The 26,966-nt window shown below is 37.7% G+C and overlaps 1 protein-coding gene across 1 annotated transcript in view; it reads left to right on the top strand.

Moving 5' to 3' along the window:
* The window catches only part of ADAMTSL1 (ADAMTS like 1), a 396,511-nt gene that overhangs the window by 148,599 nt on the left and 220,946 nt on the right, over positions 1-26,966 (top strand). The window contains exons 6-9 of the mRNA XM_034987936.1: positions 7,807-7,881; positions 11,157-11,314; positions 16,536-16,647; positions 20,608-20,746. Of these exons, the coding sequence (XP_034843827.1) occupies positions 7,807-7,881; positions 11,157-11,314; positions 16,536-16,647; positions 20,608-20,746 (484 nt within the window). The remainder of the gene's footprint in view (positions 1-7,806; positions 7,882-11,156; positions 11,315-16,535; positions 16,648-20,607; positions 20,747-26,966) is intronic.

The following is a 26,966-nucleotide window of genomic DNA, read 5'->3' as shown; positions in this document are numbered from 1 at the left end:
CAGCAATATTAATTCCCCCTTAACATAACATATTCATAAATTCTAGGGATTAAGACATGGTCATCTTTGGCAGAGCAAGGGGGTAAAATTACACTGCCTACTACAGAAGTGCTTATTTCTTCTTTGATGTGGTGTTGGTTCAAGTCCTTTGCCCAGTTTTTAAATGAGTTTGATTTCCTACCATTCAATTTTGAGAATTCTTTATGCATTCTGGGTACAAGTCCTTTGTCGGATGTGTGATTTGAAAATATTTTTTCGGGGTGCCTGGGTGGCTCAGTCGTTAAGCATCTGCCTTCAGCTCAGGTCGTGATACCGAGGTCCTGGGATCGAGCCCCACATCGGGCTCCCTGCTCTGTGGGAAGCCTGCTTCTCCCTCTCCCACTCCCCCGCTTGTGTTCCCTCTCTTGCTTTGTCTTTCTCTGTCAAATAAATAAATAAAATCTTTAAAAATATATATATTTTTTCTCCATAGGTACTTTTTGTCCCCCAAAACTGGCTTAATATTAGCTTTCATAGAGCAAAAACTTCTAATTTTGATGAAGACCAGTCATCAGTTTTTTCTTACTAGGACTGTACCTTTAACATTGTACATAAGATCCCCTTGCCTAATCCCAGGTCACAAATTTTCTCCTATATTTTCTTCTAAAAGTGTTACAGTTTTATATTTTAGCTTTTATATCAATGACCTATTTTCAGTTAATTTTTGTGTAAAGTGTATCTATATCTAGGTTAATTTTTTTTTTCTGATATAAGGATGTCCAACTCTTCCAGCCCCATTTGTTGAAAAGATATCCTTTTCTCTCTTAAATTGCCTTTAAAACTTTGTCAAAAGTCCACTGGCCATTCCTGCATGGGTCTTTCCTTGGACTCTCTATTCTGATCTATGTGTCAATCCTTCACCAATACCACATTGTCTTGGTCACTATAGCTTTAAGGGAAGTCTTTCAATAAAATAGTTTGATCCCTCCAACTGTACCCTTTTTCTCAAACTCATTTGGCTATTCTCTATTAATTTCTTTGCCTTTCCATATAAATTTTTCCATCTGCTTGTCCATATCTATAAAAAATCTTGCTAAAATTTTGATTTATAATTTTGTTAATTCATATAGATTGATATGTGGGGAATTGACATCTTTACTATGTTAAGTCATTTAACCTATGAGCACTTCATGGCTATCCATTTCTTTAGGTCTTCTCTCATTCCCTTCATAGGCCTTTATTGGTTTTCAGCGTACATATCCTGTACCTTAGTTAAATTTGTACCTCTTTTATTTTCTTTTTCTTTTTTTTTTTTTAAGATTTTATTTATTTAACTGAGAGAGACACAGCGAGAGAGGGAACACAAGTGGGGGGAGCGGGAGAGGGAGAAGCAGGCTTCCCGCGGAGCAGGGAGCCCGACGCGGAGCTCGATCCCAGGACCCTGAGATCATGACCTGAGCCGAAGACAGTTGCTTAACAACTGAGCCACCCAGGCGCCCCCCTCTTTTATTTTCTTACCCTACTGCATTGGCATTTTATTTTTTATTTCAATTTCCAATTGTATATTGCTAGTTTATTTTTATGTGTTGGCTGTGTATTTTTCAATCTTCTAACACACTTATTAGTTCTGAAAGTTTTTGGATTTTCTACATAAATTATCATCTTGTTTTACAAATAAGGATGGTTTTACTTCTTCCTTTTCAAATTGTAAATCACGTGTTTATTTTTATGGCCTTATTGCACTGGCAAGGATGCCTAATATGATGTTGAATAGAAGAAGCAAGAGTGGATAACCTTACCTCATTTCCAATATTAAGAGGGAAAGCATTCAATTTCTCACCATTGAGTATGAAGTTAGCTGTAGGTTTTTTTGAAGATCCCTTTTATCACATTGAGGAAGTTCTTTTTTATTCCTAATGTGCTGAGAGTTATTATAATGAATGAATGTTGAATTTTGTCATGCTTTTTCTGCCTCAAATGATGTGATCATATGGCTTTTCTTCCTTAGACTTTTATTGTGATGGATAACATTGATTGATTTTCAAACAAAGAATCAGCCTTGCTTTCCTGGGATAAACTCTGCTTGGCCATAGTGTATTATTCTTTACATAGATTACAGGATTTGAATTGCCAGTGTTTTGTTTGAGGGTTGTTTGTTTTTTTTTTTAATCTATGTTCATGAGAGATAGTTGTCTGTAGGATCCCTTCCTTATACCACCTTTGTCTAGTTTTTGTAGCAGTGTAATGCTGACCTCATGCAATGAGTTGGGAAGTGATTTCTCCTCTGTTTTTTGGAAAAGATAGTATAAAATTGATGTTATTTCTTCTTTAAATGTTTGGTAGCATCCACCATTGAAATTCTCTGGGCCTGAAAATTTTTGTGTGTATGTACTTAAGTTTTTGAACATATGGAATAAGGTTATAGTTAATATTTTAATGTCTCCTGCATTTCGATTGATTGATTTTTCTCTTCAGGATGGGCTGTAATTTTTTTGGCTTCTTTGCATGCCTGGTAATTTCTGACCTGATATCAGATATTATTATTTTATCTGGTTGGATATTAGATATTTTGGTATTCCTGTAAATATTTTTTCAGTTTTGTTCTGGAAGCAATGAAGTTACTTGGAATCAATTTGATCCTTTGGGGTCTTAAAATTTGGTTGGCAAGACCAAAGCCATGTTTGGCTGGTGCTAATTGTCCCCTGCTACTGAGGCAAGACCCTGCTACTGCTCAATGAATTATAAAGTTTTCTAGCATGTCTAGTGGGATAAGATACTATTCCCAGCCCTATATGCATGCCAGATAGTCATTTCTATAATTCTTTTGTGTGGTTATTTTCCCAGCCTCAGCTAGTTTCTTTATATGCACATCCTGATTAGCATGGGTATGCTGCTGGATACCCAAAGAGAATAATTTTTAAAAAATTATATAATAGCATATATCATTAGCATGTCACATAAGTATTTTTTCTATGTCATGTAAATATTTTTCCCAGTTTTGTTGAGAAATGATTGACATACATCACTGTATGTGTTTGAGGTGTACAATGTGATGGGAGAATGCTCTTAAAGCTCTGGAATTGTCTCTCTGTGTAGCTCTCTTCTCTCTGGTAATCTGTCATTCACAACTCTAGCCACCTTGATCTTCTTGGATTCTCAACTTTGTCTCCTCAACTCAGGGAGTCCTCCTGGGGTTGGGGTTCCCACCTCCTGAGCTGCAGCCAGGAAAGTCTTTCAAAGCAGGAATCCCAGGCAGTGTTAAGGCTCACCTACCTTGTTTCCTGATTCTCAGCAATTGCTGCCCTTCTTTGCCTGATATCCAGTGTCTTGAAAGCCAGGGTTTTATATAATTTTCTGACTTTTTGGTTGTTTCCAGGCGGAAAACTAAGTCTGGGCACTGTTATTCCATCTTGTCAGGAACCAGATGATGCTGGACTTTCAACTCAGGTTTGCAACTGTGTACAGCGAGCTGGCTTTTGACTCCCACTTTGGCAATGTTATTAAGCACTTCTGGTTCCTCATCTCCTTACAACCCCCACGACTATTTAGTTCCGAGAGGCTAAATAAGGGTGTTCCACTATTATCTTAGAATCTTCTTCCAAGCTGCTGACTCCCATTTTGCAAGTTTGATACTGGTCGTTTTGGTGTTAGCAACTGTGCAGGCAAAGATAACTATGGCAGGATCACTGCCTCAGTGAGAAAGGATATAATGCACCATTGATTGTGGGATGCATTCTGATTTCACATATGTTAAAATGTGAGAGACAGTTCCTCTTAGAATCCATGAAATATGGTATTTTGACTGTTGTGGCAATAGGATTTTCTAGCTGATATATATATATATATATATATATATATATATATATATATATGAAGTCAAGAATAGCTCCAAAGTTTTTGGCCTGGAGAACTGTAAAGATGAAGTTCCCAACATTTGAGGAAGATCCATCTTATTTCGCCTGTTAGGTATACGTCCTCCATTGTGTAATGACTGATAACTTCAGGGGGAGATGTTGAAGGGCTCAAATGCTCGGCTTCACCTTATTTCATTGGATATATTGTAAAAGTAATGAAGTTGGCATGGAGATAAAAAATATACTACTAAAACCTCCTCAAGATTGGCAGACTGTATGTACTGCTATTTTTATGTGTAGCCAATCACATTAACGATGACTCTTCTGTTAAAAAAAAATTACCATAAAAAAAAATGAAAAAAAGAAACGAAAATAAATTACCAGTCCCATAGACTTAGAGGGAAGACTCCTTAAAAACATAAACCTCAACAGGTCTAAAAATAAGGCAAGCTCAGATATCAGAATAGGAAATCCTATCTCTTCAAAAATTATCATTATGACCTTTCTCTGATACAGCAATGAATGACACAGAAAAGTCCACGTATGATGAGATTGTAAAACAAGTTTAAAGTATTCAATAGAAAGCTGTGAAATACACATATAGCTGTAGACTTTTTGAGGAAATATTTTAGGTACAATCTTTAGAATAATTAATTTTCTTGAGAAAGGACATTTGCAACCCATATTTGTGACATGACAGCATTTATGATTCCCATGGAGAGCTTATCAATTTAATTGAGAAAGAGGTTATCTGATCTCTGAAGCAGGTCTTCCAGAATTGCTGATTAATAACCTAGAAATATGTCCTGACTATTGGTATCATGGTTCTGTCAACAAAGCCAGAATAGATTAGGCCAGATGCACTTGGTCATAGAGCAGTGTGCCTTTGTGGAAAAGAGCACCCACAGGAATGTGAGGCCCAGTGAGAGAGGGTGTACCCATCTGTCCCACCAGTCAAACCTATTGAATTAATCACTAAGGAGGTAGGTGATAAAGCCAGGCTGCTCACACATTCTCAAATGTCTTAAACACCATTCTGTGCTCACTCTTATAATAGATGCCAAATGGAAGAATCCCCCAGCCCATCCCTAATTATTGAGAATTTATCCCCAAATAAGACAATTATTAATACATATCCAACTCAAAGAGGGGCTTTTTATCAACATGCAGAATATGAAATCAATTTTTTCCTATCTTTTTGTCAAATTAAGATCACCGTTTCTTAAATTATATTTTGAGATGTATCAACTGTGTTAACAGATTATATATGTGTGTGTGTGTGTGTATAAATTCTCTGGGTAAACATTTTGGGGAATGCACTGGATTAAATAGAATGAAATGAGGCTCTTTTGTTCAGGGCTTCTAAGAAACCAATGTGCTTTATGGGTTTCCACGAGTAGAGTATAGCTTGTGGTATTTTCCCACATATTTTATCTGGGGCCCTTCTCCTTGGACCATTTTGTGGGGCTGCTGCTTTGCTGGTCTTTTTTGTCACTGAACCTCTGGTACCTAGGAGGGGGCCTAACACTAGGAGACACTCAAAAAATATTTGTGGACTAAAGTAATGAACTTGCTGATTGCCTGATGAGGGGCCAGTTGTCCATCAGCCCTTGAGAGAACCATAGAAGAACAGACCATGACTCTTCCTACTTCCTGTGCCCTGTGAGGCTGATTCTTCAAGATTGCACCAGCTTTAGAGGCTCCCTATTTCTCTTTGACTAACCTTTTCCCCAACACCCTTCTGGGTTTCTCCCCATCTTCCTTGGGGAGCATACAAGGGTTAATGCATCAGCCAGAAGCCAGGGTCAATGCCCCAGTATATGGAATGCGAGTGGCTTCTCAACAGAACAAGAGGGAGGCCGCCTGAGTCGTGTGTGGGTCAGAAGTCTACCACCGAGTGTTGCAGAGCCAAACAGAAAGCTTCCCTTTTACTTGCCCTTTATTTGACCTGTGGATAAACAAAGACTTTCTATTTCCAGAAATCCCATTGTTTTAACTGCTTTGAGTTTCTTTTGTAAACTTAAAAATCCATGTCTTTGTGCAAGACATTTAAAGCTCTATGGGCCCAGTCTGAACATTTTTGTTCCTTTTCTGTATTCTCCTTACATGTTTTGTGCTTATAGCCACAAAGTCCTGGCTCTCTGAAATTCAGCCTTTTCTTCAACAATGTATGACATTAAAAACCGCTAGAAGGTTGTAGTGTGAGTAGAATATTCAACATTGGAGAGAACTTGATAAATGTAACCTCTTTAGGGAAAGAATTGAGAGCATATGATTCTTCTTTATCATTCAACTGGCTATGCGCTGGGGCCTTGGAGGGTTTAAAAACATAGCAAAAATAAACAGTCTTTCAGTCCCTGTCCTTAAGGAGATTTGGAAGAGACGGAGGAAAGTAATATTTACAAAATGCCTCCTGTGTTCCAGGCTATACAACTATATATTGATATCAATATCTATATCTTTTTACAACAATATTGTGAGGTAAGTGTGCTTTTCCCTGTCTTACAAATGAGGAAACAATATAAGGATCAGAGAAGTTAGGGAACTTCTGAGATTCATTTATGGAAATCAGATTCTCCTAAAGATGGGATGATGCTAAGTTTCAGAACATTGGTTACCTTTTAGGATTACTCTTATTGAAACTAAATTTTTCCAAAGAGAGCATGATAATATATAATATCAGAAAAAAATATGTGTGAAAGAAAGAATCCCCACGGAGCTTCTGAATATGCTGGTGAATTTAAAATACCTGCTTTTTCCCTTGTCTTCTGGAATGCCCTCCTCTTTTTTTGACCATGGGCTACTCCCTATACTTCTCAGAGGCTTCATTTCATCATCATAAAAGGGAGATGGTAGTATCCTCTTTGCCTATGTCACAAGCTTTGGGTGAAGGAGTAAATGGTATAATTTAGAAAGTGAAACTCTTCAGTGGCATGTAAATGAGAGGTGGTGTTGTCACAAACGTCACAAGCAAGAATGCCTGTGATATGTTTGGGGTGCATAGAATATAAATCTAATTAAAAAAAAAAGTAGGGCACCTGGGTGGCTCAGTTGGTTAAGCGACTGCCTTCGGCTCAGGTCATGATCCTGGAGTCCCTGGATCGAGTCCCGCATCGGGCTCCCTGCTCAGCGGGGAGTCTGCTTCTCCCTCTGACCCTCCCCCCTCTCATGTGCTCTCTCTCTCTCAGTCTCTCTCTCTCAAATAAATAAAATCTTTAAAATAAATAAATAAATAAATAAATAAATAAATAAATATAAATAAAAATAAAAAGTAGGTTCTGCTTCCAGTGAATTCAGTCTCAATTTGCAAGTAGGGTGAAAGTAACCCATTTCTAAATCTGGCTGTGATTCAGCCAAAAAAAAAAATTTTTTTTTAATTGTCAAGCAGAGAGTGTATGTGGGGGGAAAGGTTCATAACCATTCCTGAGACACTTACTATATATAATATTAGATGTAGATAGGGAAGGATATTAAAGAACTGGGAGGCATAATTTCTGCCCTTAAGAGATTTAACAAATACAAACAAATAAATCTTCTCCTATTCTCATTTTTCCTGATGGTCTAAGATAGTTACTTTGCTAGAAAGAAATTCAGATCTTGATATAATACGGTCATCCTTTGAGCATTAGAATTTATTTTCATTTTTGTAATCCTGAGAAATTTAGCAATGTAAAAACCAGGTTTTAAAATCAGAAATGGAAACTTGCAAATTCATTTCTCAATCTATCAAAATTTATATATATTTTTAAAAGGCCGGGTCCCCCATAAGTTAACTAGTGACCAGCTTCACTGGCATGTGTTTTTCTGAGGAAAATGGAAATTTTGATTCCCAAATGTTGGTGTTCCTCTTTCAAACACTTAAAAGATGATTATCATTTGGGGGAGTATATAAGTCAGTGCCTTTATATAGGAGCTAATCGATAATTTTGTGTCAAATTATATGCCTTTAAGATATCGCTTTGTTTCTCTCTAGTGGATGATACTGTGGTTGCTATTCCCTATGGAAGTAGACATATTCGCCTCGTCTTAAAAGGACCTGATCACTTGTGTAAGTAAACTCAGTTGTTTTCCTTTGGGTATTGGGAATTTTAGTCACTATTATTTTTTGTTCCCAGAAGAGATTAAAATACGGAAGTGCAAATCTTTCTACTCTATCATAATATGATATTTTGAGTGCTTCTGTTTATCTTTTGGCTGCCTGATGAGATAGCAGAAACCTCAGGGTAATTATCTCTAACCACACTCATCCTGAAAAATACAAAATAGATGCTCCCAATAGGTTGTTCATGACTCAAGCACATGTTTATGCTTTTGTGAATATTATTTCTCATTCTCTCTCTTCTTCCTCTCCAATCAATCTCAGTCTTTTTCTTGCCTCGCATCTCCTTCCCCCACCCCCCTTCTTCTTTCCAGCCTTCCTCACCTTCACTCTTTCTTTCTTCCTATTCCCGTGTTCCATTACTTTATCGATTCAGGGGAACGTAGAAGCACCAAACAACCTTAACTTTTAAAGAAAACCATAGTGGTATGATTAAACATCCCATGTATTAAGGACAATACAAAGCCCTCCTATACTGAAGATAGCTATTGGGATTGAGGACTGATGGGTAATCACAACCCTAGAGATCAAATGGTAGCATGGCCCCACTAGAACTTAGAAAGAATTGATATCTTCAGTCCTACCAAGCAGTAGTACACAGCCACATTGTTTCTTTTTTATTATTAGCATTTACTATTGTTTAAACATAGACCTGTAAATTACCAGCAGACAATTATAGGCTATAACCCAGGGAAGGGGTATAAGAGGATACATTGTATTTTCTACAAAATTCAGTTCCACTGAAAGACTTCACTTCCGCTGGTCCCTTGAGCATTTCTGATCTCCTCCACTGTGACTGTTCCTGGATTCCTAAAGAACCATCTATCATCTTCTGTTCTTTCTCCCCTCCCACACACATGCCTAGGAAACCAATTTAGGTAGCGAGCATTATCTTTTGGCCATTGGATTATAAATGAAATCATTCCAGAAAGACAAACAAGAGGAAGATAAATTGGAGCCTGTGAAAGTTCAGATAGCCTACTACAGTCTTTCTAAAAATAAAAATAAATACATTTCATGGGAGAGGTGGGATTTGAAGGGTCATGTGAAGGAAAGGAATAAGTAAGGTACAGTTCAGGCAAAGCCAGAAGATGCTGATAAGTCACCTTATATGGATCCAAGTTCTTTTCTAACCCTGAACAACCCCCCAAAATATAATGTTCACATGTCAAGGGATGATATATATGTGTACACTATCACCATTCAAATGATTTGCTTTTCCTCTGGAGGATTGGACAGAGGTAACTGCTCATGTAACAACCCCACTCAAAAACAGTATTTTTCTAGCAGTGACAGGCCTGCTCAGAATAAAACATCCAGGCAGAGATCATCACCAACTGGGGGACTGACTCCTCAATGCAGAAGAAAGACCCCAAAGGAATAGATTGAAAAGGAAATTCATTTTTATAAATGTATGAGCCTCCCAGTTTTCCTAACTATGTGATCACTAATAAGCTAAAGAATGAGCCTCGTTTGCTTTCATTGTCCCAAGAATTCAATAGGTGAAGCGGCAGATGATATTTATAAATGATGGAAAGCAAAATGGAATTTGTTTTTTTTCCCCAACAGACATACATGTATGTTGACAACATACATGTAGCTTAAGAACTTTTTGTTTTGTGTATCTGGAATATAATATAATATATAATATAAAATGAATATGTGAATAAATGACACCCTGTTTTACTTGCAACCCTTTGCACTTAACTCCCAGAAGCTGGTCTAATATGGGACTAATCTGAAATATTTAGGGCCAAACCAGAACAACACTAGGCAGTCTGGTCTAACCCCCGCTTATCTTCAATCAGAAGTACCTTGGGAAGGACAGCTGGGAGACCTGGTGATAAAACTGAATCAGATGCTCAAATCAGACTTAGACCCCCAGGATTTTTCCAAAACTAAGTTGATTTATGTCTTAGAGCTATATCTACAAATTAGTACACATACACACACATAAGGCAGCTTGAGAAATGAAGGCTAACAGAAGGAGATCCTGTGCTGTGGTTTCCCCTCCAGTTCTCCCTTGATATACCTCATGTTCTCCTGTGAAGACCTCTCTCCTCTAGGGCAGGGGGATGGAGCCTGACCTACTCCAGAAGAAGGGCTACACAGACTTCATCTCAGCGTTGTTGGCATTTCACTGGACACCAACATTCTTGTTGATATTCCAGTTTAAAGTAGACAATACGTAGAATAATTTAGTACAGGTACTTTAGTACTTCCAGAGGTCCTAAAATTATCCCAGGACCCCAATCTGTAAGACATGGAAGAAGGGAGTCATTCTGGTTGAATGTTGGGTAGGAGACCCAGAGACTCACCTGACACTCTATCCTTCTGCTGAAGAACCATTACTAAAGCTAAGGATTCTTATGCAAGTTTTAGAAACCATTAGACAGTCTGTCCCTCTTCATACAGTGGGAAGTTATTCTAAATCATTTCTCAATCACATGAGAATTTAATCTGCTCTGAAATACATGGCATAATTACCATCATCCCCAGCTTGCTCACATTTCCTACAACAAAAGATGTTTCATCGCCTTTGTCATTGGCCAAATTCAGATTGGAATGCTCCAAGAATCAAGAAGTTCTTCTCTCTTAAGCACTAATATCATATATGTACATAATACTACATTAGGTACCCAGCAGGATTTTTAAAAGAGAGAGAACTAAAAAGAATGGTGATTTCCTTGTCCTCATTACTATTGTTTCTTCATGGCAAGCCGCAACATACATGCAGTAAGAAAGCAGATAGTACAAATAAACACAAGGTAATGAATGGGTATGAAGTCGCATGGGTGCTGAGGGGAACTCTGCGAGGCACCCTGGATCTCACGGATCAAAAAGAAAACTGGAGGGTATTCTAGACAGCCGTAGAGACTGAAATCAGTAAGACATGTATGGGAGATGGTTTAGTTAAAGGAATAGAATGGTGGTAAAGTGGGGTACCCTAATGAGGTCATTGGGGAGTCAAAGATTTTTTGACTGGGAGCCTTGAATGCTTGGCTAATGAGTTTTAAAATAATTTCATTTGCAACATAAACTCCTCTGTGATCCAGAGGTACCCATAAATTTTGTTTCTATCCCAATGTCAACTGTGTAAGCCATATAAAGGAGGGTATTTCTCCCTTCCATAGCTGTAGACTGTTTCATGAAATTTGCTTGCATGTGGTCCGTGATAGCCCTGGGAACATCTTTCTCTCCTTTACATGTGTTTGACCATGTAGATCTGGAAACCAAAACCCTGCAGGGGGCTAAAGGTGAAAACAGTCTCAGCTCTACAGGCACCTTTCTTGTGGACAATTCTAGTGTGGACTTCCAGAAATTTCCAGACAAAGAGATACTGAGAATGACTGGACCACTCACAGCAGATTTCATTGTCAAGGTAAGGGCCTCTAGGTACCTTGTTCTCAAGCCATATCCAAACTGTGACTTATAATCTCCTAGAGAGAGAGAGAGAGAGAGAGATTTTGGGTTTGGGTATAGATTTGGAAATCCTATTATCCAGGAAATGTTTAATTCAGGGGTGTCAAGGTACATCCTGGACTTTTCAGGAACATATAATATTTTTAAGGTCCTAAGAAAATCCTTATGTGTATATATATGTATATGATTTAATAAAAAGACTCAAAGACCAACACATCATTAGTTGGAGGATATAAACTGTTTTTGAAACAAGTTAGGATATAGTCATTGACTCACATAAGGTGTTCTCAGTCAAAGAGAAAGACAAAATAATGATCCATAGACTTGGTCATACGTCCCATTACAAGTTCTGTTTTCTCTTGTACTGGCAACAAGACTAACTTGTTTCCTTCTATCAGAGCTTCCCTACTCTTCAAGGTAATATAAAACACATTGCTGGAAGCAACATATTCATTCTGTAGGAGAAATGTACACACTAGAAGAATGTTTGAAAATCACAATAAAACATAGTTTTTCCTTCAGTAGGTCAGAAGGACCTGAAGGATGTCAGCTGTAAAGCTGTAAAACTTGTAATGTGTCCAGGACTCCATAAATTTTTCATCATGGGACCTGGAGCCAGAGGACATTTGATTTAAGCTAAGATTCGATGACCCCATGGCAGCTGGAAGTAAGAATGCACATAGGAAAATGGGATAGACAGTGAGGTTGGATGGAAGAAGGGTTCCAGAGCACTGTTCTCTGTCTCCATCTGCATGGTAGCTCTTTTTAATCCAGTCCAGATGCCAGCCACTTTGTGTGGATGAGAAGCTACAAACCAGCAAAGATAGCTCACCAGAAAAATGATGCTGTGGGTGGTTATTTCATTTCAATATGCAAATACAGCACAATAGTGAGAGAAGTCTTTATTTTTTTGCAACCCTTAGAGCGCTGCTGAACAAACCATTTGTGTTCATTTCCCTAGTAGCCTTGCAAGAGTTAATACACATACTGAAAATAGTGAACTGATTCAAGTAATATTGTTCACATGTCAGTAGTTGACAGCATTGCTGAGGCATTTCATATATCGAGCTGCCTTCTGCACATCACCACTTGGATATTCCATAGGTGCAACCAGTGCAACGTGTCCGAAACTGGACTTGTCTAGCCCCAGAAACCTACTTAATCTTCTTTATCTCCTATCTTGTGGAATAATATGCTATTTACCCAGCCACATCAGAAACCTTCGATTCACACTGATTTCCCCTTCTTCTATATGCCCCTGGTTAGACCTTAAACTTTGTCCATTCTACCTCCATACCATCTCAAGACCATTCTTCCTTGTTCCTCCTTGCCGCATGCCATGTGCATCCTTCTGAAGCTACAGCCCCAATGAAAGAACTTGACTTTCTCAGCCAGAAGAGGGTTTTTTTTCAGTGATGGTCCATCCTTCCCTAAAACTTCCAACTTAGTTCTCCTTGTGAAAGCAGCTAAGGTACCTGTTCAGTTTGTGCCCATTCTAGAAATTTCAGAAGAACGTCATAGAGAAAAGTGACTGATGAGTACCTAAGACACCAAAGTAGTAGAAAAATTGTGACTTGCATTTGCATCAATTAGAGCATTAGACACAGATAATGCATTCATATGTCTTTCTGAACAGTGTGGAGCATCACCCTGTGCATCACTCAGCAGCCAAGGAACACAATGGGTCTCCTGACTCCCAACCCCTCACTGGCTTATCTGGGGCAAAAGTTTCTACAACACCAGGGAGAGAAAAGAACATAGTAGGGGAATAGCTGAGGCTCACAAATTATCTTTTCCCAACTGAGAAGAAAAAAGTGTGGCATTTCATAGTGCATCAACTGGGGGATCCTTTGTGTACTTGATGATGTCTTTCATGCATTTGAAATGTCTTCTTGATTCCTTTGATTTTACATGGACTTAATGTTCATCTATTACCCACTCACACACTTGTCCTGTCCTGGGACTCTATCATGATAGTGAGATCAGTTGCTATGGAAAGTGACCAGTTTTTGTCTTCTCTTTTCCTTTCAGTGTGAGAAGTCTTATATTAAATTAGAAACACTGAATCATTGTAATTATAGGAAGAAAAGCTTGTTTCAGAACATTCTTTTTCCTTATTAACTTAAGGAAGCCTAAATTACATATGCCAGATGTGTTTAGCTCCCTAAAACTAAATTCTAATGTGTCAAACTGAAGCTTTCAGCATATCCTGGAGAATAAGAACCTGATGTCTGAGGATTTAGGGTGTATAAAGCTCCAGAGCTAATGACAACAAAAGTCCCAGCCACCTAGAATTAATAAGACCAGAAACAAGGAACATGGAAGCCCATCTCTGTGAGCAACAATTAGGCCATCAAAGTTAGACATCGGGTTAGCCTCTTTATTTTCCTACTTTCAAATGAAAAATTAAGATACTGAAAAAAAAAAAAAAGATACTGAGAAGAACAGTATGAGGCCACCACTGAAGATAAATACCTGTATCTCCACAACACTAACACTAACTAACAGAATTGCTTGGTACTATGAAAAGAATGGCAGCTTTCAAGCCAAGGCAGACCTGAATTCAAATCCCAGCTCTGCTCTTCCCTAGCTGTGTAGCCTTGAGCAAGTCACTCAACCTCTCTGAGACTCATCTCTCTAGTCATAATGTAAATGTGGAAAGATAATACAGAGTAGTTCTAAGATTTGATTTAATATAAATAAAATGTACCCTGCATACGGTAGGAATGTAGTATGCTCGTTGCTGTGGTAGTTGTTGGTTATTATTAAAAGAAGGTGCTTATAGAGAAGAGAGAACCAGGAATATTATCAGTGTAGAATCAAGTAAGATTTGTATGGTCAGAGATTTGGATACATCACAACTGTTTTTATCTATTTGAAATAACAATACCCCTGTTCATTTCCAATCTCTTTTCAAATTTAAGCATACAGTCTCGGCATTCATGGTCATTGTACATCAATTTCATTGGACAGTTAGGAACAATATCCTCTCTAAGGTCCTTGTTTTCTTTCCTTCAACATAGTATTTACTCACACTCCCTCTTAACACCAAAACTTCTTGACATGCATTCCTTACTCTAAAGGCATAAGGTGCTTTCACTGGTAACCTCTAGGAAGCTGAAACTTTATTGTGTTTCATCTTTTTCCTCTTTAACCAGATCAAAAACTAAGCCCAGACACTGTACAGATATTCTAGAACAAGGTTTCTCCAAGGATTTTGATGTTATATCCTCCTCATCTTTGTTTTCCTCCACTTTCCTAGGACTTAGTTTAATTTCAAGCATCCCAAAAGAGACCTCTGCAAAAAAATCCATCCTTCTAAGCCTAAATAAATCTTCTGGTCTTTTTATTTTTTCACAAGCTGATGTTTAAATGACAGTCCTCTTCTAATACTTTTCCAGCATGGAAACCACACATCCCAAGAGAGCTATAGGCTTTTGTGAGCTTAAAACAAAAAAACAATCAAAAAAAAAAAAAAACAACTTTCCAAAGAATGTGATTAATAGTACATCCCTGAGCAAGCAATTAGGTATCCTGTATCTGACACATAGGATTGAAAAATATTAATCTGTAGGCTCTGCTCCCCTTTTGTGAAACACACCATATTGCTTCAGCTGTTTTGGCTTTAAAGTAAGGGATTGTATCACTGTTTATTCTAATTAAGAAAGACCTCGATGTTTCATGGGTCAGAATGCCAGCATAATATGAGATATTCTATAGTTCTCTCTCTCTCTTTGTTCTTTCTCCTTTTCCAACTCTTGCAGATTATCTGAGGAACATTTCCAATATTTTCATCCGAAGTCCAAAAATTGGTCTAGGGTTTAACACCTACTCCCTGCATTCCAGTGTTCCTAGATGTTTAATCCAGTTGTTAATCCAGTTGTTCAACTCAGTAGTGGAAAATAGGCTGTCTTTTTTAAAAATCTGAAGGCCAAATCCATCAGCTTATCCTAGGTAAAGGGCAGTCGGGACCACGGTAAGGCTTGAAAACATAAAGATGTAGACCACATGATGCGCTGATATGCCTCTACTGTCTTGAAGTAAGAGGTGGCCCTCTTGGTTGTCCATGGAACTTCCTTTAGTATAATAAATAGTCCAAGCCTTGCCCAACTGTCTCAGTGTTATACGGCATGTCATTATGTCTTTGTGAAATCAAGGCACTGCTCCTATTGGCTACGTTTTCCTTCTCTTTTAGATTGAGTATATTTTCTCAACCTTGTACTTTTAAGAACTATTAAAGAATTATTGCCTCACTTCCTCTTTTTTAAAACTAAATGGGGTTGTAATTTCCATAAGGATATGTGTATTCAAAGTACACATTGCTTTTATATTGTAAGTTGGTGTTTTTCAAAGTTTGGTACTTGGACTATCAATGTTTCCATTGCTCTTGCATTGCAAGAGCCCAGGAATTTGCATTTTAGCAAGCTTCCAATTGGTAACTCTGCACATTAAAATGTATGAATCACTAAAGTGCCAGGAAACATCTCTGAGTGGGCAGAGCCATTTAATTCTTTAATTCTTTTTTCTTGACTAAAGACAGGATCTTTCATTTTCTGCAGTGTATGGCATTTATAATTTCCTCAGAATAAATTGTCTACTTTGGAACCTACATTAAAAATCCACATACACAAGACACCTGGGCGGCTCAGTCGGTTAAGCATCAGCCTTCGGCTCAGGTCATGAGCCCAGGGTCCTGGGATCAAGTCCCACATCAGGCTCTCTGCTCAGTGGGGAGCCTGCTTCTCCCCCCTGCTTGTGCCCTCTCTCTCTCTCTCTCTCTGACAAATAAATAAAATCTTTTAAATAAATAAATAAAATAAAAATACACATATACATATTTTACATATAAAAATCCACATAATTTTTCCTGTTGTACCAGAGAAGTTAGAAATACAGGAGGGAAAGGGAGAAAGTGGCCTGAGAAAAGATCCTACTAGAATCACAAGTAGAGACATTGCGATCCCTTGATCCATAGCAACAGAGCTGAAAAGTGATGGTCGCAATGGTATATGGTTGATGGGTAAGATCGATGATATTGCTAAGGCCACTTCTCTCCCAGAGTGGTCCTTCATGCAGCCTAAGACCGTCGGTGCCACCGTGCATTCTTGTCCAAGTTGCAAGGGACAAAGAAAGCCCCTCCCGGTCATACCAGTTTCTCTCTTTGCTTTTATCTCCTGCAGATCCACAACTCAGGGCCCGCTGACAGCACAGTCCAGTTCATCTTCTATCAGCCGATCATCCACCGTTGGAGGGAGACAGATTTCTTTCCTTGCTCAGCAACCTGTGGAGGAGGTAATGGTGTTCACTTACCCTTGGAACTGTTGGCTTCTGTGAGGGAAGACTTGGCTGTCGTGAAAATAGTCGTTTCAATGTGGAAGAAATTGAGTGCTGTGATGGGTCTGATTCTTTATTCTGAATGGGGCCAAATCCTGAAGCCCTCCTGTAAGGCAGATACCTCCCTCTAGATGCTGCATGAACATTTTCTGTCAGCAAATTTCCATTAGTGGAAACGGTCTTGACTCTGTTCTGTTCCTTTGAGAATAAACTACTCATCTGTTTGAAGAGAACTTACTTATTCAGGAGACAAATGGAGAATGTTTGTCAGGCCTACTACCTAGCATGATGTATCCAAAAAGAACCAGAGGTTGATTTAATTAAAGGAAATAGTTTATTACCAGAAGAAAAAAAATTCCTGCACTACAGACTTAGAGTCAGTTTTTGTTAAACCCTATCCCATCATCTGCACCATAAATGGAATGCCATTTGCCTTGTTTATTCATTAAAACACATCTCTCCTGAAAAGTCACCAAATGAATTCCTATCTCTACTCCGTCACATCTGCAAAATGGACAGCATTTTGTGTTACTGGAAAAGATATCCCCTTCCTATTTTCTGCCCTTGATAATTATAATGGTTACATAATAATTGCTTCAAATCATTTTATAATTTATTTAGCCATATCCCTATAGAAGATTTAGTTCATTGAAACTTTTCTATTATAATGTAATAAATAACTTAATACCTAAGTATTTTTCTTCTTTCAAATTATTTCCTTGGAATAAATTCTCAAGAGTGAGTTTCAGAATTTTTGTGGCTATTGGCATATATTAACAAAATTCTTTCCAGAATGGTAATAAGCAGCATATGAATAGTTGAGTTTCATTGCCAACTGAGCCAGTATTTGTGGATTATAAGAATTGTTTAATTTTGCTGATTTAATGAGCGTAAAATTGTATGTATATTCCTTTAAAAACTAGCACATCACATGAGAGACGATGGACTCTGAAAAACAAACAGGGTTCTAGAGGGGAGGGGGGTGGGAGGATGGGTTAGCCTGGTGGTGGGTATTTAGGAGGGCACATTCTGCATGGAGCACTGGGTGTTGTGCACAAACAATGAGTCATGGAACACTTCATCTAAAACTAATGTTGTAATGTAAGGGGATTAACATAAGAATAAAAAAATTAAAAAAATAAAAATATAAAAAAAACCCAAAAACTAGCACATCAAATAAATTCTGACTCCACTTTCATAGAAGCCCGTTAATTGGACAGTGTTAAGTAGTTAATCCACATGGGAATCACTAGATTATTTTGACAAGAGAAAAGAAGGATGGTACCTCAAAATAGAGACAAATCATTACCTGTGTGGTTTTTTTTAAACAATAAGAACATATGAAATAATTCATCTTCAGCTGCATAATGTGAACACACCACCAAAAATTAGGTTCTATAGAATAATGTTAGGTTTTAGCTTAAAAGCAGTTAGTCAAAAATACCTCTAAGTGCTTTTACTTGGTTGTTAAATAACTATTAATTCAACTTTCTTAACATTTCAACAAAATAGTATTTCCATCTGCTCTATCTGTCCTGAAGAAAAAATTACTTTGTTTAAAAATAAGATGCCAATTACTTTGATGTTTCTTGGGAATATGTAATTTTGATACACCTATTAATGACTAGCATAGGAAATAGTTTTGAAGAAAGAAATCCAAGCAAATAATTATTTTTCTTCTTTTTATTTTTTTTTAAGATTTTTATTTATTTATTTGAGAGAGAGAGAACACACAAGCAAGGGCAGAGAGAGAGGGAAAAGTAGGCTCCCTTGCTGAGCAAGGAGCCCGATGCGGGGCTCGATCCCAGGACGCTGGGATCGTGACCTGAGCCGAAGGCAGACGCCCAACCGACTGAGCCACTCAGGTGCCCCTCTTCTTTTCTTTTTAAATGCAAACCATGCTTTGTGAGAAGTAACGATTCAATAATATGCCCACTATGCCAGGTTCACACAGAGCTGCTGTTGGAGGTTAATTTCAGTAACCTTGATGATGCCTTGCTATATAATGGCAACTAATGTTAGATTTATATATATATCCAACTCCTCTCGGTCTTATTTTCCTCACATCTAAGTGAAGAAGTAGAAGCATTAGTGGTCTTCAAATGTTTTGAGTGATCAAACCCTTGCTTCAAAAGAAAGTTCACTAGGAAGCCTAGATAAAAGGAGTACTGCTCAGAATGAAGATAGGAGCAATGTGGAAACCAGCCTTCCACCCACTGTACCGACCACAGTTTGAAAATTATTGAAGAAATTATCTCTGAGTTCCCTTTTATATTTCTGGTTCCACATTCAACATTTTGCTAAGTGTAAACCAACAATTGCTACTCCAATTACCTTGTGAAATGTTTGAAAACACAATTATCTTGTCATTTATTTCATTTTTGTTCCAAACCTTCATTTCACACACACTCGGATAGCCTGACAACATTTTTAGCTGACAAATTATGATTTTTAAAAATCATAATCTCAGTTATACAATTTACTTATTGATTATGCCCACATTTTACTACATGACAAATTCTGTCCTTGAGTAGAAATTATTATATGGAAAATTATAAAAGTATAAAAAGTATAAAATGATTTGCTTATAAAATTACAAATTATAATTTTTATTATAAAATGATTAGTTTATCATAACATTATCTGCTTTAGAGTATAATATAATTGAAAAATGAAAGTATACTTATTTACAATGTCATTTTTCTCTTTGATTTTCTTATAAAATAAAAGCTTAATGGAACATGTGTTCTGACCTATTACTTTCCATGCTTTTCATCTTTACAGTAACATTGTTAAAAGGTCTTTTTTTGGGTCTTTAATGAACAATTAATTTTTGCGGGTGGTCTGAGAACACAGCCCCAAGCCAGGAAATCTGGTTTATAAGCCTCCTTCTGATCTCCTAAAATCTTTTGCAAGTCTTTAATTACTCTAATTCTGACTTGCTAACACGTATCTAGCGATAACAATATTTAACCACCTGCCAGGGAGAATATATTTTGAAGGTTGGTTAGGGTTAGAAAATACAAAAGCCTAAGTTAAAAAAAAATTCTCTATGTACATTTCTTTTTCACGCTGAGAATCTCAGTCTTCATCACCACCTCACCAGAAACACAGGATGAGAGAGAAGCAGGTGGGAAAGCTCCAACGAATGCAACTAAGTAGTACCCAGCAATGCTATTTTTTAAAAGAATTCTCTCAACAGTGGAAATGTGTGCACGGAAACTAAAAAATATCAGCTAGAGACTTAAGGAGCAATGGCCAAGGATTTTAGGTGAAGAAGAAATTGAACATTAGGGGAGTACTATTATTGTTGTTGTTCTGGAGGGATTCCTAGTGGCTACTGTTAGGATCTTCATCCTCCATTTACTCAGCCTAACCTACTCAGGTTGAATTTAGACAAAGATAATGTTCCCAAGGCTGCTGGCAGGACCTGATCTTGTGCTGTATCCCATTGTCCCCCATCCATCCAATGGGAGCACTGGTAGAGTTTATTTTATTGATCAGTTTGGGAGTTTATTCTTCCTGGTGCCCCAGATACAAAAGAGGCAATTTTGCATCTTGCAAAATTTAATGGTTGGCAAATAAATACTGATCATCTTTTGTTACAATTTTAGATGACACAAAGCAAATTAACAAGACTAGGACTTACAGCGGAGTCTTTTCACCTAGCTCTGCCCTTCTTGATTCAAACCTTATAGTATAATTTAATGATTAAAATTTGAGTGGAAAAATAGTGTTTGAGGTCTGCAAAAATTAACACGCCTTCCATTTTTCTGTCTTTTGTCCTGGAAATTACTGAAGCATTGGGAAAGAATTTCCGTTAATGGGAGATGGCCAAAAAGCATAAAGAAATATATTGCGTTATATTTTACCATGGTTTGTGTGTTTTAAACTTGCCTGGATGGTTTGATGCTACAGGTTACCAGCTGACATCGGCAGAGTGTTACGACCTTCGGAGCAACCGTGTGGTTGCCGATCAGTACTGTCAGTATTACCCGGAGAACATCAAACCCAAACCCAAACTTCAAGAGTGCAACTTGGATCCTTGCCCAGCCAGGTCAGTCAAATTTACCAGTTTATTTGTCCTAAACATAAATCAAGTGCCAACTAAGCTTCTTAAATTGTTTAATGAAAAATAAGCATCACTGTCCAGTGTCCATTCCTAATCATGCATTATTGTTACTATTTGGACTTTTGGGCTTTTTGGAAACCATGATTGGCCCTCACTTAGATTTAAGAATCAGACTGACAAATGAAATATCTCAGATGATGAGGAGTCATAAAAGAACAGGTCAGCAGTCTTTTTGCAGTGTGACATTTGCCTTTGTAGTTGCAACACTTCCTGGTAAATTTCTTCATTAGCCTCCTTATCCTCAGCATAAGAGAGAAGATATAAAAAAAAAATTTCCTCCTACGAAACTAATTGTGAACACCAAAAGATAAAAAAATCCTTCCCCAAGCTCCTTGGATTTTTGAGAAGCACCTCAATATTATTTTTAAATCATAGTTTAGTAATTATATGTACATAAAAATAAAAGTTGAAATAGTTGAAACAGTACATGAGCAACATGCACGAAAATTGTTCTATCTTTGAAGTTTTTGTTTTCTGCTGTTAACTTTCTAAAGTTTATTTTCTTGTACTCTGTCTCATATTCATGGATTCTAAATTCTACATGTGATGCAAAATTGCCTATTTCATATAATTAGCTCATAAAACTGAACCCAGAGTAACAGGTTTTCATTAAAGACACAGAAAGAATCAATATTTTGTAATTATATAATTTAGGTGAAGTTTAAGTTAACTAAGGTTCATGTTACACCAGATAATTATGTATTAAAAATTGGATATGGTTTAAAAACTGAATGAGGTGTTAAAATTTTGCTTGAACTTTTTTTATTTTGGAAATATTAAGAGTATGAAGCATTTTTAGACAAGATAATTATAACTAATGCAATTCACCCCTAATTTTAAATTATTCTACTTATTATACATCTTTATATCTATACCAGAAGACCAGTGTGTGAAAAGCGTAGTTATCCTAATTCAGACAGGTGGGCTCAGCCAGAGGAAGACTTTGAAAGGCTTTACACATTTTTGTGAAAATTTATGTGTAAATTTCTAGGAGAAATGAGGGATTCACTCCCACAACTGGGGAAAAAACTTCCATAAAGAGATGGCCATGGAAGACAGTTGTGAGATAAAAGCATTTTGTTAACAATTTTAAGAAAATGTTTATAATTTACTCAATTTTTTTCTGGCTTCTGATTTTTATCTATCTTCTCTGTCAGAATAATACTTGTGGCCTATTTCTTACTATCCAAAAGCAAAAGGCCATGTTACAATGAAAGAGGTTTGCCTGTGAAATTTATGCTTTGTCTGCATCCTATGTTATTTTAAAACATCTAATACAGCACATGTATAAATGTTGGGACAGGTGGCTATTAAGAAAAAAAAACTGAGAAAAGAGAAAGAAAAAGTAAGACGCAAATGTCAGGAAGCTGCTTTTTTATTGCAGAGGTAATTAAACAAAGCTGTAAAAATTAAGACTTAGCAGTAGGAGAGATTTAAGAGGAAACTGCTTTAGGAAATGTAGATTTGCTGCTCCAATGTTAAGATACTTCAGTATCACTGGGAAAGTCATTGCACTTATTTGCATCCCTGGGATCAAAGCAACTTTTCTAAATTCCAAGAGAAAACAGGAAGTGATGGTCTGAGAGAAGAAGATACTGTATAACAAAGGTCTGCCCTCCCTTTAGACACAGCAGAGTCAAACCCTCAAGAAACTGCTTTCTAACTACAGGTATAACTGCCTCATAGTCAAATCAGGAGTGACACAATGACAGTAAACTATCGCCTTTGTATCTAAAATTAGAAACCCCCAAGAGGGAAAATGTAGACGTCCTTAGTACCGACAGTCCGATATTTTTGAATTCCAAAAGAAATTTCTTTTATCTAGCCCTTGAGGTATTTGTTCACTTTACTTGTATGAGACTAGGATTTGGGGCCTATTATCTATGATTTGAAAGCAAAATCCCATTCGCATACCAAGTTTATTGCCTGTCAAGCCTGGGAAGTACCATGGACAGCAAAAGGTGCACTAAATAATTATTAGTCTGGAGCCCTTGGTTTATTATTTTACCCTTCTGGACCTCAGTTTTCTCACCCACTAAATGGGGGTGAGAGGGTTGTTTGTTGCATTAAGTTAGTGGTTTTCAGTCTTTGCCTACAGAACCTGTTATTCCACAGAGTTTCTTCACTGAATTTGATGTGATATATTTTGAAGTGTTTTTAAACAAGAATTCACAAGAAGTTCATATATTCAAACATGTTAAACTAATTTTACCTTATTCAAGCTCAGCTAAATTGTAAGAATTGTTGTAACAGTTGTAAAAATGTTATACCACCAAAGTAACTACTTTTTGCCCTCATCCTTAAGTTCTTCAATATGTCTATTTGGCTGAAAAATAAGTATCCTGAGATTTCAGGGTGAACTGTAAAAAAACTGTTACCATTACCATCTGCTTCTCTGTGATGATAAGAATTCCCTCATTGCTACACATCTGAAACCAAAACAAACCAGAAATAGACTGGTTATGATGACCATTCGCCATAATCCTTGATATCCAATTTTTTCGTCTACCAAAATAGCTTCATTGTTTGCATTAATTTACTTTCTAATAACTAAATGTTTACAGTTGAACTAGTGAACTAAATGACTTATTTAGTTCACTAAATTACTCATTTCACTCACTGACAATATGCACTGGTTCACATGGTTTGTGGATTGGCTCATCTAATGGTTCTCAAAGCTAAAGAGATTGTTGACATCTAGTCCATGGTTTCAAAATAATTTTTATGTTTTTATGGCTTTTTTTTCTGATGCTTAATGCTAACTAAGAAATGTCGATGAGTTAAAAGTCTATAATGAAAACAATAAACCTCACTAACCATCTCCAGTGCCCACAAATCACGAGTGTTAATGCTTTTGCTATATTTCTTTCCAGTCTTGTCTATAGCTCATAACGCAGATGAGATCATACTGTGTACAGTGGACACTTGGAATTCAGTGATTTAGCCTTCTTGGTTTCCACTATTCTAAACCAAGCCTGAATATCCATGATATATAGTAACTTGACATTTTACTGAGGCAGGAATATGAGTCCCTTATCCTACTAGACCAACATTTGAGCCTACCTGACGACCAGAAGTTCCATCCCAAGAGAGCTTTTGTTGCTCTCTGCTGGTGTCTTTTATGCAGTCATTTTTATGAAGTGGTAAAATACCTTGTTTCCTCGCCAAAAGTGGTCTCAAAAAGGAAGCCAAAACTTAACACTTCTAATGGAAGGAAAGAGGGAGTGAAGTTAAAAATTTAATGGCTTTTAGCAAAAATTAAGACTGTTTCTCATTGGTGACCCAGAGCTATGACATCACTAATCCCAGCATAGGCTCTCTCCAGTGTTCTGGTGGCAGTCCCAGCCTGGGTACTCCCAGAAGTCCAGAGGCATGCCCCTCCTATAAGTCAGGGATCTACTGCACGTTTTATTTGTTTTCCACTGCATTCATTTCACCCCATAGTATGGACCCTTTCCCCTGTAGCTAAGACGTTTAGAATCTAATCAAATGTAAAATCCTCTCTTGTGCCTGCCATGTCATAATTACAGCTTCTGTCTTACACCACAGGGAAATTTTTTTTTAATGCCTTTTTCTGTTGTTGTTCGTTTGTGCGGTACTTTGTCTCATCTTTGCCTCTCAGGTGAAGGCTAAAATCCATCATGTGGCGAGAAAGCCCTAAAATGTATGCCTGTGGTCCAGCAACAACTAAAAAGGCATCATTTTAGTTCAGCTAATAAGCACCTTGTGTTTTCAGAGTGGCTTTCGATGTAAACTCCGCTACATTTGGCCTTCTGTAGCTCAGTCCATGAGACCGGAATGACTGTTAATGCTGTCTGGGGGAAATTGTGCAAGACATTGTTTGTGAGAAGATCAGAGAAGCACCTTTGCAGATCCATTCTGGCACGGGCCTCCAGTGTTCCCTCCAAGGCAGTAATGAAGGGGCTTCAATTGGCAAGGGTTGGAAAAGTGAAAAAAGCTCTCACTCATCACACTATCATAGTCACGATCATTAGCAAACAAATCTGTTTCTAGCTGAAACTGCATCCAGATTCCCCCTTCCCTCAAGGAATTCCAAGCAACAGTCCTGAGCAAATGCCCAAACTTGTATGCCCCGAGCGGCGGTTCTTGGTGAGTTCCAGTAGACTTTTTTGTCCAGCCCCATTTAATTTGACAGCAAATTGCATAAGTCATCCCTGGCCGTGATCCAAATTTTGAACAAAAATCTCAGATTGAATCTTAATGCAACTTTAAAGAAATAATCTGCATCGCGAAAGCCATTATGTATAGTGGGCATGTAAAAACCTGGTCACGCTAACTTGGTGACTAACTAGTCCAATGGCAGTACAGCCTGATGGTTAGGAGGGGAGTTTTGGAGCAAAGAGTCTGGCTTGGGATCCTGGCTCTGCTGTTTACTGGTTGAGTAGCCTTTGGCCAGTTACTTGTTCTCACTAAATCTCTGTCTTTTATCCTGTGAAGTGAGGAAAATAACAGTACTTACCTCACAGAGTCATCATGAGGAATAAGTGCCCTAAGATATTTAAAGAGCTTAGTAGAATGTCTGACACATGACAAGCACTCAAAAATGTTAGTTGCTACAGCTATTATGACTAAGATCATGATTATGATAATGTCGATGTTACCTCAGAGAGAAACTGCTAAACTTTCCAGAAATCAGCTTTCTCCTCCATGAAGGGAAAAGATGCCCCGGAATTCTCTATGGGTCTAGAAATGGAGTTCTCTCTTGTTTTAACAGCAAGAGAGACAAATTCCTAAAAAATATCTTCGTCAAAGTGAATCACATGTATCAGATTTTTAAAGTACAACAACCATGAGCAATTAAGATAATTAGCATCTCCATAAATCACAGTGTGCAACTGCCTAATAATCCCCACTTAACCAGCTGTGAGACATTGCCATTTTATTCAGATGGGATTCATGCCATGTCTCCAAAAAAGGAGAACTCAATGTAAGGACTAGAAAATGGGCGCCTCGTTAGCAATTAAAGTATAATGAAATGTTTTCCTAATCTTGGAAGTCTTTTTGTTTTGTTACAAGAGGTAAATGATTTAGAAAAGTAACAACTTCCTTTCAATCAACCTCATTTGAATATATTGCTCTGAGAAGCGAAAAGAGTAAGCAATAAGAAAGATCACCATAAAATCCCACGTCCACTTTTATTCATTATCTATAATGAGGTAAGGATGTGAGGGCGATCTGGCTGTGACATCTGTCACCCCATTGATCGCCAGGGTTGATTCGGCTGATCTGGCTGGCTAGGCGGGTGTCCCCTTCCTCCCTCACCGCTCCATGTGCGTCCCTCCCGAAGCTGCGTGCTCGGTCGAAGAGGACGACCTTCCCCGATAGAGGAGGACCGTTCTTCGGTCAACGGTATACAAGTAGCTGCGCTCCCCTGCTAGAACCTCCAAACAAGCTCTCAAGGTCTCTAATGAGGTAAAAAAGCAGAGTTCCGGTTTTTTTTAGGATGCATGGTCATATCCTTCCAAGTTTATAGTCATACCACACACGCACACATCATGAGACAATCAGCTATAACTCCGTTATTGGGGCGATTCAGTCCTTCTACCAAACTAGCTCATTACTACCAATAATCACTTGTTACATTACATCTTACACTTTTGAAAAGTGTAATTATTTATGCAATTCTCTTAATTAACTTGTGAGTTAATGGAACAGGTATTATCATCATCCTCCATTTTAACCTCTATCACTTTGGCTTTACTAGCTAGTAACTTCTTTACTTCTCTAGACCCGAGTTTTGCCATTTGTAAAATGAGTATAATATTCCTGTAAGAGAGTAGCTATGAGGATTAAATGAGATAATACATAGAAAGCTCTTAGCAAGGTGCCAAGCACTCAGCCCAAGTCAGCTATCATTATCAAATTGAGAGCCAAACCTGTAAAATGACTTGCCCAATGTAGCTTCTTTATGAAGTTGATGAAATGCTTTCACATCCATTATCTCAATTCAGTTTTACAATCCCTGGGAGGTTAGCCAACAGAGATTATTATCTGTTATTTCCAGATAAACAAACTGAAGGCTAAAGAGGTTATCTGTCCCAGGTTAGATTGTGCAAAAGAAAGCTAGGTTGTAAGTCTAAGTGCTTCCAGTTCCAGACCTACCTCCTCTACTATGTAAACTCAG

This window comes from Mirounga leonina, unplaced genomic scaffold (assembly GCF_011800145.1).
Source record: "Mirounga leonina isolate KUSES-001 unplaced genomic scaffold, KU_Mleo_1.0 Mir_447, whole genome shotgun sequence".
NCBI classification, from domain to species: domain Eukaryota; kingdom Metazoa; phylum Chordata; class Mammalia; order Carnivora; family Phocidae; genus Mirounga; species Mirounga leonina.
This window is presented reverse-complemented; position numbering and strand designations above follow the sequence as displayed.